The sequence below is a fragment of the Gekko japonicus genome, unplaced genomic scaffold, assembly GCF_001447785.1.
Source record: "Gekko japonicus isolate JY-2015 unplaced genomic scaffold, Gekko_japonicus_V1.1 scaffold4136, whole genome shotgun sequence".
In the NCBI taxonomy this organism is placed as follows: domain Eukaryota; kingdom Metazoa; phylum Chordata; class Lepidosauria; order Squamata; family Gekkonidae; genus Gekko; species Gekko japonicus.
The window spans coordinates 71546-82354 of record NW_015175493.1 but is presented as its reverse complement, the minus strand read 5'-3'; the positions used below and the strand labels follow the sequence as shown (position 1 = coordinate 82354).

Here is a 10809-nt window from a genome sequence, read left to right as displayed (position 1 = left end):
GAGCAGGGGTGTCAAACATAAGGCCCAGGGGCCAGAACCGGCCGATCCAGGGCTCTTCCGTGGCCCGGAGCAACTGGGAGGGAGTACTCAGGGGGAGTGGGCGGAGCCACTCCATTGTGGCTTCAGCATGGCAGAACCACCTCGTCTGCAGCAGTGAAGCATCGTGGGAACATCTGCCCAGTGTTGCACTGCTGGTTCTCCAATCCCACTATGTGGATTTTCCTCTGCACCCCCTCCCACCCCACGGGGCCTCGCGGTGAGGATGCACCAACTCGGAACTTACCGGCTGCTGTTCTTTATACAGTTTCTATCTCCAGTAAACTGGCAATACATTTTAAGGCACACATGGCCCGGCCCAACAAAGTGACATTCACGTCAGGTCCGGCCCCTGTGACAAATGAGTTTGACACCTCTGCTCCAGAGTCTGCCCTCCAAAGCCGGTGTTTTCTCCAGGGGAACTGAACTTTGAGGTCCGGAGATCAGTTGTGATTTCAGGCGGCCTCCAGGCCTCACCTGGAGGTTGACACCTCTAGATCCTGTGAGCCACCTCCTCCTCAAACTGATTTTTTCCTCCCATGTATTGCTTCCGCTAAGTCAGAGGCCTCCCGTGTTACTTCTAGGGCGTCCTCGTCCCCTCCCCTGTGTGTTGTACCTGATTTGTCCTGCGTATTTAAGCACAAGTTTTTAAGGTTTTTTCCTCCTTTCTTACAAATGCATAACCGTGTTTCTTCCCAGGCTTGACAGCTCTCCAGTTGGCCGTTGAACATCAAAGCATTTGTTAACGAGACCCACAGAGAGCTCTCTCCGGCTTTGCCGAGGCAACCTTGCATACATCGCAGCAATGATTTTCTTCTTTGCAGATGTGTATTTCTCAAGCGCTAAGCCGTTTTCATCAGCTCCTCCTGCTTTTCTTTTCTTTTTTTAAATTCCTCGACCTAGGAGTCTCTTGCCCTGCACCTTGTTAACGAGACCCACAGAGAGCTCTCTCTGGCTTTGCCGAGGCAATCTTGCGTACATCGCAGCAATGGTTTTCTTCTTTGCAAATGTGCATTTCTCAAGTGCTAAGCAGTTTTCATCACCTCCTCCTGCTTTTCTTTTCTTTTTTTAATTTCTCGACCTAGGAGTCTCTTGCCCTGCACCGTCCTGACTTCATTTCCCGCTCTGGGGAGCGTGTGAAACGCCTGAAGCTGATCATGGAAGAAAGGAAGCTGCAGAGCATGCTGCAAAGTGAGAGAGAGCAATTGTTCGATCCCCCTGAAGAAAGGAAGGCTTATCGGAACGGCCTTGTGTCCAGCGGAGGTACCTGCTGGTAGAAATGAGCTATGATCCAAAGAAGGGGGTTTTGCACGTGCGGGAGAAGTGGCACAATGCATACGGCTGAAGGTGCCGAAGAGGCAAGCAGCTTCTGGGCTGTAAGGGAAGCTTGTCTCTTCAGCAGCAGGGAAAGCTGCAGGGGAAACGAGAAGCAAAACCCTGGCTGCACATATGGTTCTCTCCCATACATTTATTTACTCTAAATATCCTGGATAGATTTGAGTTCGGTAGCATCTTATGGACCAAGAAGATTTTCAGGGTGTGAGCTTCGTTAGAAAGGGAACTTTGATGCTCGAAAGCTCATGCCCTGAAAAACTTGTTGGCCTTTGTGGTGGCTCTGGACTTGAAGCTTACTTTTGTACTGCAGGCCTACCCGCCTGCAAGTCAGGACTCTTTTTGTAGCAGGGACCTGCAAGTAAATAAAATTCATTTCACTGCCAGTTGTGAATTTCCCGCACCTAATCATTTCCCTGACCTGGATGGCCCAGGCGAGCCTGATCTCTTCAACTCTCAGAAGCTCAGCAGGGTCAACCCTGGTTAGTCCTTGGATGGGAGACCACCAAGGGAGGTCCAGGGTTGCAACGCAGAGGCAGACAGTTGTCAGCTCGCTGCCATAAGGGCTGGTGTGGAGGGGGAAGGGACTCCTTGGAATGTAACTTTCACTTCCTTGCTGTCTGGGTGATGCACCCTTATCTGTACGGTTTATGTGTATGACCTTGGCTCCTAGTTGTAACCTCATCCTCTGGGAACGAAGGGCTGTTAGATTCTGGCGGGCCCTGCGTCTTACCTTGATTGGCTCTCTGCCGCCCTGTGCCCTTCTTTGAACCCAGGATATCTGTCTACCCCGCGCTTTCCCCTTTAGTCTTGACACAGATCCTGAAGTAGTGACGTTCTGCCAATGCTGATCGATAAACTTTCCTTCTAAAGAAGCAGGTCGTTGATTCTGGTTGTTGCAGGAGTCTGACAGCAGTGGCCAACCCCGTCTGTTGGTCTCTTGCCTTGAAAACCCCATGGGGTCTCTGTACATCGGCTGTGACTTCATGACATTTTCTATGGCCACCAACACACAGCTGTTGCCACCATTCATTCCCCCCTCCCCAGCAATTTCCCCGGGAACCTTGGTTTGCCCTGGAAGCTTTCTGGAGTCGTGCGGAAGCAGTTGACCGGCCTCCGCCCCTCTTCCCTGGCCATGTGCAGACGCAGCATTGTTTCATGTATCCTGCCAGTTTGGTGTAGTGGTAAAGTGCGCGGACTCTAATCTGGGAGAACCGGGTTTGATTCCCCACTCCTCCATATGCAGCTGCTGGTGTGACCTTGCGCAAGCCATAGTTCTGTCAGAGCTGTTTTTGAAAGAGCAATCCTCAAAAGAGCTCTCTCAGCCCCGTCTACCTCACAGGGTGTCTGTTGTGGGGAGGGGAAGGGAAAGGAGTTTGTAAGCCGCTCTGAGACTCCGAGTGAAGAGCAGGGTATAAATCCAATCTCCTCTTCTTCTTCATCATCCTAAAGCACATTTAAAGTTAGATGTTGCTATTGGACAACATGTAATCCTAGCATTGCTGGCTGACACCCCCTGTGAACAGGGAGCATTCCACAATTTGTCAAGAGTCCCACGGACAGAGGAATTGAAGCCGATTCGGCGCCACTCACTCAAAGGGCTTTTTAGCGGCTATGCTGGCAGCTCTAGGGGAGTGAGGCGACCCGAGAGTAAAGGATGTAAAAGGAATAAAAGTGTGCACCAGCTCAACGCGCACCCAGGCCAGAAATTTCCTGTGCTGTTCTGGGCGTGTTGCCATGTGGCATTCTCTTTTTGGTGTGGGCATTATAGCGCCCATGTATTTAGTGCCTTCCTTCAAAACGCTGAAGCCAGCGTCCATTCTTCGTAGGTTGAACTGGTCAAGGAGAGCCAGTTTGGTGTAGTGGTTAAGTGCGCAGACTCTGATCTGGGAGAACCGGGTTTGATTCCCCACTCCTCCACTTGCACCTGCTGGATGACCTTAGGCAAGCCGTAGTTCTGATAAGAGCTGTTCTTGAAAAAGAGCAGTTTCTGGCAAGAGCTCTCTCAGCCCCGCCTACCTCCCAGGGTGTCTGTTGTGGGGAGGGGAAGAGAAAGGAGTTTGTAAGCTGCTCTGAGACTCCCTTGGGTAGTGAAGGGCGGGGTAGAAATCCAATCTCCTCTTCTTCAAAGTCACCCAGTGAATTTTGTAGCAGACTTGGGAACTCGAGCAGGCGTATTCCAGATCCTACACTCTAGTTAGCCCGGGGGTCTCCAGTGTGGGGCACCTTTCCCGATGCCCACCAGGTGTTTCTAGAAAGTGGGTGGGCCAGTTGAGGGGGGGTTTGCCCAGCAAGGTTTCTGATTGACCATTGGAAATTTGATTGGCTGTATGGAGTTTTAAAAGCATTGCTTTGGCAGCAGCCGCCGCTGGACCATGAGGATCTTCACTACGTGACTGCGGGTCAGCCGTGGGAGTTGTTTGAGTGGCTGCCTCCACTTCCTGCTGCAGCCATTTTGTGGCTGTGTCCAGTGTTCCCTCTAAGCTGAGTCAGTGTGAGCTAGCTCACAGCCTCCAGCTCACACATTTTTGTCTTGGCTCAGGAAGGACATGGATCCAGAGCAATCTAATTTATGCGGCAGCCAAATGGCTGTCTCCCAGCTTTAATGCCAGCAGCTCACAAGGTAGATTTTTGCTCACGAGACTCCACAGCTTAGAGGGAGCATTGATTGGGAGTTATTAATCACTTTCTGTTTTAAGAGATGGTTCTGCTTGGGAAATATGTGCCCAGAGTTAAGCGGGAATGGCTGGGTATCTGCTTCATTACTTAAACTAGGCAATGCCACGGCCATAGGCCACTTTCCTTGAACACACATAAAGCTGCCTTACATCGAATCAGACCATCAGTCCATCAAGGTCAGTGTTGTCTACTCCAGGGTCCCCAGCGTGGCGCCCGCCGGTGGCATGGCCAGTGTTCCCTCTAAGCTGAGTGAGTGTGAGCTAGCTCACAGCTTTTTTTAGCCTCCGGCTCGCACATTTTTGTCTTCGCTCAGGACGGAGGGCTCCAGAGCAAACTATTTTCTGCAGGAGCCAAATCGCTCCGCTCACAACTTGAATGCCAGTGGCTCACAAAGTAGGATTTTTGCTCACAAGACTCCACACAGCTTAGAGGGAACGCTGGGCCCGTGTCAGACTTCCAAGGCTGCCCACAGGTTTAAAAAGCTGGGGACCCCTGCTCTAGCCACCACGCCACACTGGCCGCCATGGATAGATAAACACAAAAGAGACGTTGTGAGATGTGTAACCTTTTTGGATTGTAGAACAAAGTTCTCCCCATATGTTCCCCAACGAGCACTACGGTCCGGGACTAAACATCTCCCGGTGGTTCCAGGTCCCAAAGAGGCCAGACTAGCGGCGACTAGGGCTAGGGATTTTTCAGTGGCGGCTCCTACCTGGTGGAATGAGCTCCCAGAGGAGACCCAGGCCCTGGGGGACCTTGCACAGTTCCGCAGGGCCTGCAAGATGGAGCTCTTCCGCCAGGCGTTTGAGTAGGAGCCACCACGACCGTTACCATCTGTCCTAGCCCTTATTACCAACTCGCCGTGAGTGCAAAAATGGTGGTACTGCGTGGAGCTGTGGCCACTAAGGATACCATCCTGGTGACGGCATCGGTTCCCTTGTTAGTTGTTGTGGAGAGCACTTATGTTGCACTAAATGTTTTTAAAAGGCAGTTTTAATGTTTTATGTATTGGGCATTGGCCCCATCTGTACGCCGCCCTGAGCCCGTTCGCGGGGAGGGTGGGTTATAAATTTAAATAAAGAAATAAATAATAAAGAAATAAAGTTTTAGTCCAGGGGCACCTTTAAGTCCAACGAAGTTCTATTCAAGCTGTGAGCTTTTGTGTGCCCCTGGACTCGAACTTTGTCCTGTTGCTTCAGACCAACAGGGCTGCCCACCTCGATCTGTTTTTGAATCGTGCCCCACTCCACGCTTTCTGTCTTCCCTCAGGCCACCGGGCTATCCAGAGATCCAGGTCGATTTCCAAGTCCGAAATGGTTCAGCGATCCAAACGGTAAGGCCGGGCTCAGCCGTCCTTCCTAGAGACTCTTTAGCGTTGGATCTGCCGTCGTTTCTGTCCGAAGTATTCGACGTGGCAGAACGGAAAGGGTTTGCCTAAAGTCCAATTTCTGGTGGAACAATAAAGTGCTTTTGACTCGGTTCATTTCTGGCAAATGAGTGTCCTGTATAGAACGACAGATCAAGGTACTGGGTAGGGAAGAACAGTAGTAGAGGATGTAGGGATAGTGTAATATTTGGGACCAACGTCCCTTAAAGGTAAAGGTTCCCTTGCTCGAAAGCCAGTCGAGTCCGACTCCAGGGTTGCGGTGCTCATCTCCGTTTCAAAGCCGAAGAGCCAGCGCTGTCCGAAGACGTTCCCGTGGTCATGTGGCCGGGATGACTAAACACCAAGGCGCATGGAACGCTGTGACCTTCCCACCGAAGTGGTACCTATTTATCTACTTGCAATTTCTTGCTTTCGAACTGCTAGGTTGGTAGGAGCTGGAACTAGAGACGGGAGCTCACTCCGTCACGTGGCAACTCGGGTCTCGGAACTGCTGAACTACCGACCTTCCGCAGCCTGCAGTTCAGCGTCTTAACCACTTGAGCCACCGCAGCTCCATAGTGTAATATCTGGGACCAACGTCCCTTATGTATCTTAAATAAGCTGTTTTACACCTCGGCGTCTAGTCATGCTGGCCACGTGACCACGGAAACGTCTTTGGACAGCGCTGGCTCTTTGGCTTGAAAACGGAGATGAGCACCGCAACCCTAGAGTCGGATTCAACTGGCTTTTGAGCAAGGGAAACCTTTACTTTATAATAGTTAACTTTATCTTCCCAGGAGCATTATATCTTTTAGCTGTAATACATGTAAAAGGGCTTCGGTAGAGATTTGGTGGAGCTGCGGTGGCTCAAGTGGTTAAGACGCTGAACTGCAGGCTGTGGAAGGTCAGTAGTTCAGCGGTTCAAGATCTGGGTGCCGCAAGACAGGGTGAGCTCCTGTCTCTAGTTCCAGCTCCTGCCAACCTAGCAGTTCGAAAGCAAGAAATTGCAAGTAGATAAATAGGTACCACTTCGGTGGGAAGGTAACAGCGTTCCGTGCGCCTTGGTGTTTAGTCATGCCGGCCACATAACCACGGAAACGTCTTTGGACAGCGCTGGCTCTTCGGCTTGGAAACGGAGATGAGCACCGCAACCCTAGAGTCGGATTTGACTGGCTTTCGAGCAAGGGAAGCCTTTACCTTTACCTTTAGAGATTTGGTGCTAGGTAACAGAAACGGATGTGACAGGCTTGCCCGATCTTGTCGGAACTTAGAAGCTAAGCAGGGTCAGCCTTGGTTAGTATTACGTGGGAGAACACCAAGGAAGGTAACCTCTTCCCACAGAAGAATCATACGTCCGTTCTGGTTTACCGCTAGGATCTACGAGCAGCTGCCCGAGGTGCGGAAAAGGCGAGAAGACGAAAAGAGGAAATCAGACTACCTGGCGTACCGATTGAAGGCCCAGCGTTACAAAACGGTAGGTAGGAAGGCCCAGCCAGGTGGGAGGTGACAGCGGAATATTGCTGGCAGTTCCGTCTCGAGACCTTGAACGGCCGCCCAGGTTAGCCGCAAGCGCCATATAAAACCGCATGCTAGCTGGTCGCTATAAGGAAACCCCAGTAGACCAACGTATCTGCATATGTGGGCAGTCAGTGGAAGACCTTCCCCGTTATATTCTGGCCTGTCCTTTACACATAGAACCTAGGACCAAATTTTTAGCAAAGATATTGACAGCCCTATACCCCCTGTCTGATTATGATAAGATGGCCTTTAGGCTCTCGGATGAGGATCAGTTTGGTGTAGTGGTTAAGTGCGCAGAATCTAATCTGGGAGAACCGGGTTTGATTCCCCACTCCTCCACTTGCACCTGCTGATGTGACCTTGGGTCAGTCACAAGCTCTGGCACAGCTGTCCTTGAAAAAAAGCAGTTTGTGTCAGAGCTCTCTCAGCCCCACCCACCTCACAGGGTGTCTGTTGTGGGGAGGGGAAGGGAGAGGAGTTTGTAAGCCGCTCTGAGACTCCAAGTGAAGGGCGGGGTATAAATCCAATCTCTTCTCTTCCTCTTCTTCTTCTTCTCTTCAAGACTGACTCTCTTTGCCTTGGCCGTGAGAAAAATGAGAGCAAAGAAATCAAATAGTACCATTGCAACGAAGTGAGTGTTCTTAAAAGGTCTTATCGGATTTAAATGTTATAGGTTGAGGTAGTTTTAACGGGTTTCATATGTTTTGTAGAGGTTGGATTTTTTTTTAATCATATGCTAATGCACAAACTCTCTGAGAGTGTTTGATATTGTGAAGGCCTATGGCCGCATACAATAAAATGATTCCGATTCATATAAAACTGCCTTAAACTGTGAACTGTACCTTGGTGCCAATACTAACCAGCACACACTTTCGGGGAATAAGGTCGGTGGCAAATTGCGTCTCGTTCAGTTTCTCAGTGGGAAACTGGGGTTTGGGCAGACGAGAGTTTCCCTCCAAACGATTTTTATGTTTCTGGCCATTCGTGCTGTGTTGTGACAGTAAAAGAAGCATTTTGTCTCTTCATGAGCTCAAAGAGTTGTGTGGGTGTGAAGTGTGGAGTCACTGTGTGACACAGAGGGTTGGACTGGATGGGCCACCGGCCTGATCCAACATTGCTTCTCTGTATTTTTGGTCCTTGGGGGGCCACAGTGGGAGGGCTTCTGGAGTTCTGGCCCTGCTGGTGGACCTCCTGATGGCACCTGGGCTTTGGCCACTGTGTGACACATAGTGTTGGACTGAGTGGGCCACTGGACTGATCCCACATGGCTTCTCTTACATTCTTATGTCTGGGGCAGTGATGCTCTGTACTCTTGGTTCTTGGTGGGGTGGCAAGAGTGGGAGGGTGTCCGGAGTTCTGGCCCTGCTGGTGGACCTCCTGATGGCACCTGGGTTTGGGCCACTGTGTGACACAGAGGGTTGGACTGGATGGGCTATTGGCCTGATCCAACATGGCTTCTCATACGCTCTTAAGTGCCGTCAAGTTCCCTTATGGTGACTTATGGTGACCCTGCCCTATCAGTAACAGCATTGCTCAGGTCTTGGAACTGTGGGCTGACTTATGGTGACCCTGTAAATTAATGACCTCAAAATGTTCTATCAGTAACAGCGTTGCTCAGGTCTTGGAACTGTGGGCTGTGTCTTCCTTTTTTTTTAATCATTTGAACCAAAAATAGTGGTATTGATATCCAACAGTGTACAATAAAAGAACCAAAAGGCAGTAGGAAAGACTGGGTAATACAAACAAACAGTAAAAAACCTCCAAGATGAGTCATAAACATAGCAATCGATTGCACAACTTCAAGAGATCAGTAGGATCGACACCAGTTTGGTGTAGTGGTTAAGTGCTTTTCACCTTGGAGGAAGCTTTGAGCTCACTAAGAGAGACTTTTTGCAGCGCTCATTGAAAAATTTGGATACATATTTTGGTGTTTGGCAACCTAGTGCTTGGAAATAGCTGTTGAACTCCCCGAGGAAGACACTGAAACAAGAGGATATCTGGGCCTCTGTTGGGGGAAGACTGAGCACTCATTCAGAATAGACGTAAAGGAGTCCTCCCTCTTAAAACTTTTGTAGAATTAAAGAGGACTGATATTAATAAAGGGGTTGTGCAATATCTTTTGTGATATATTAAGAGATGACACTTAGATGTTTTGCTATATGATTCCTTCTATGTATTGGCTTATATGATAAATAACATATGGTGAATAAATTGTAAATATATATAAATACATTATTTGAGATATTTTATAATCGTCTGTAGCACGGTATTTGCTGATTTTTGGTATTTCCTACTTACCGTGGGTCCTATTTTGGTTTTGTGAGTTCTTGAAAAAGAGCAGTTTCTTTCCAAGCTCTCTCAGCCCCACCCACCTCACAGGGTGTCTGTTGTGGGGAGGGGAAGGGAAAAGAGTTTGTCAGCCGTTTATTTATTTATTTATTTATTTGACTTTTACCCTGCCGTCCCGCCTAGGCGGCTTACAATAGTTTAAAAACCAGTATAACAATTAATACGATATCCAGCCTAAAACAATACAATCAATAAATTATCCAAATACAGCTTATTAAAAATTAAGATTAAGACGTGGCGGCCATCTGTTATAAAGTGCTAGAACAGTCAGTGTGGTCTGAGCTACTGAAACGCTTGCCGGAACAGCTCGGTGTTTACCGCTCTACGGAATTGATGAAGATCCCGCAGAGCTCAGATTTCATTTGGGAGCTGATTCCATAGTACTGGTGCAGCTAGGGGAAATGCCCTAGTTTTTGTTGATGTTAACTCAGCGTCCCTAGGGCCAGGGGGGACCAAGCGATTTTGCGACTCGGATCTCAGTGCCCTTGGGGGAACGTACGGGGAAAGGCGGTCCCTCAGGTGGACAGGCCCCAGACCATTTAGGGCTTTAAAGGTTATAACCTTTCAGGAACACCAGGGCTGAGAATCGTATTATCCTTTTGCTGAATATGACGAGATCTTTTCCATAACATAGGATCTCCATACTTTATCAACCCATAGAGAGATCGATGGGGGCAATTTGTTCTTCCGTCTTGTAGCTATTGAAGCTCTAGCAGCTGCTAATAAAAACTTACTAGAGTTTTGGTTGACCAAGGTAGTCTGCGCCCAGGCCATAATGATAGTAGTAGAAGACTGGTCGCATCGGTAGGGAGGCCCCAGTGATGGCCTTTGTGGCTTCCTTGACTGAGTCAACCCCTCTCCCGTTGGGCCCTCCTCTTTCCCTGCCGCCTTCACCTTTTCCTCGCATGACTGTCTTTTCCAATGAGTCTTGTCTTCCCATGATGTGACCAAGGTATGATAGCCTCAGTCTAGTCATTATAGCTTCTAGGGAAAATTCCAGAATCCACTGATTTGTCTTTTTTGGAGGTCTGTGACATCCGTTAAACTCTCCTCCAACGTCACGTTTAAAGGCGGAGGAGGGGAGGAGCTTTCATGAGTCACGGCTCACTTGTTCTGATACTTCTAGAATGTGAGTTCATCTGTCCTTATATCACAAGGTTGATAGGTTTTCATTCTGGAAGTAAAGGTAAAGGTTTCCGTTGCTTGAAAGCCAGTCGAATCCGACTGTCAGGAGCCACAGTCAAACAGTTGAGCGCACGTTTCTAGGAAGGTTATACTTTACTGTCAGTACTATGGTTGCAGGAACATGTTCACTATTAGGAATAACTACCATCCAGAAAGAAGATAGAGACATAGGGCATTCAAATGCACCCCCACCTATGGGCCAATCGGCCTGACTCCCGTGGGCGGGAAAGAGGACCAGGGCAGTTAGAGCCGAGGCTGGGAAACGAAACTAGTCTCACGGTTAATTGATGTGAAGACACTACACAGGCATGCTACAAGGTCAGCGATAACGAGGGGAGAAGTGT

General features: G+C 49.2%; 1 protein-coding gene across 1 annotated transcript in view; it reads left to right on the top strand.

The window, feature by feature from the left end:
- Window positions 1–10809, top strand: part of LOC107122854 (Alstrom syndrome protein 1 homolog) — a 43715-nt gene that overhangs the window by 20140 nt on the left and 12766 nt on the right. The window contains exons 5-7 of the mRNA XM_015425994.1: window positions 1122–1299; window positions 5317–5380; window positions 6788–6887. Of these exons, the coding sequence (XP_015281480.1) occupies window positions 1122–1299; window positions 5317–5380; window positions 6788–6887 (342 nt within the window). The remainder of the gene's footprint in view (window positions 1–1121; window positions 1300–5316; window positions 5381–6787; window positions 6888–10809) is intronic.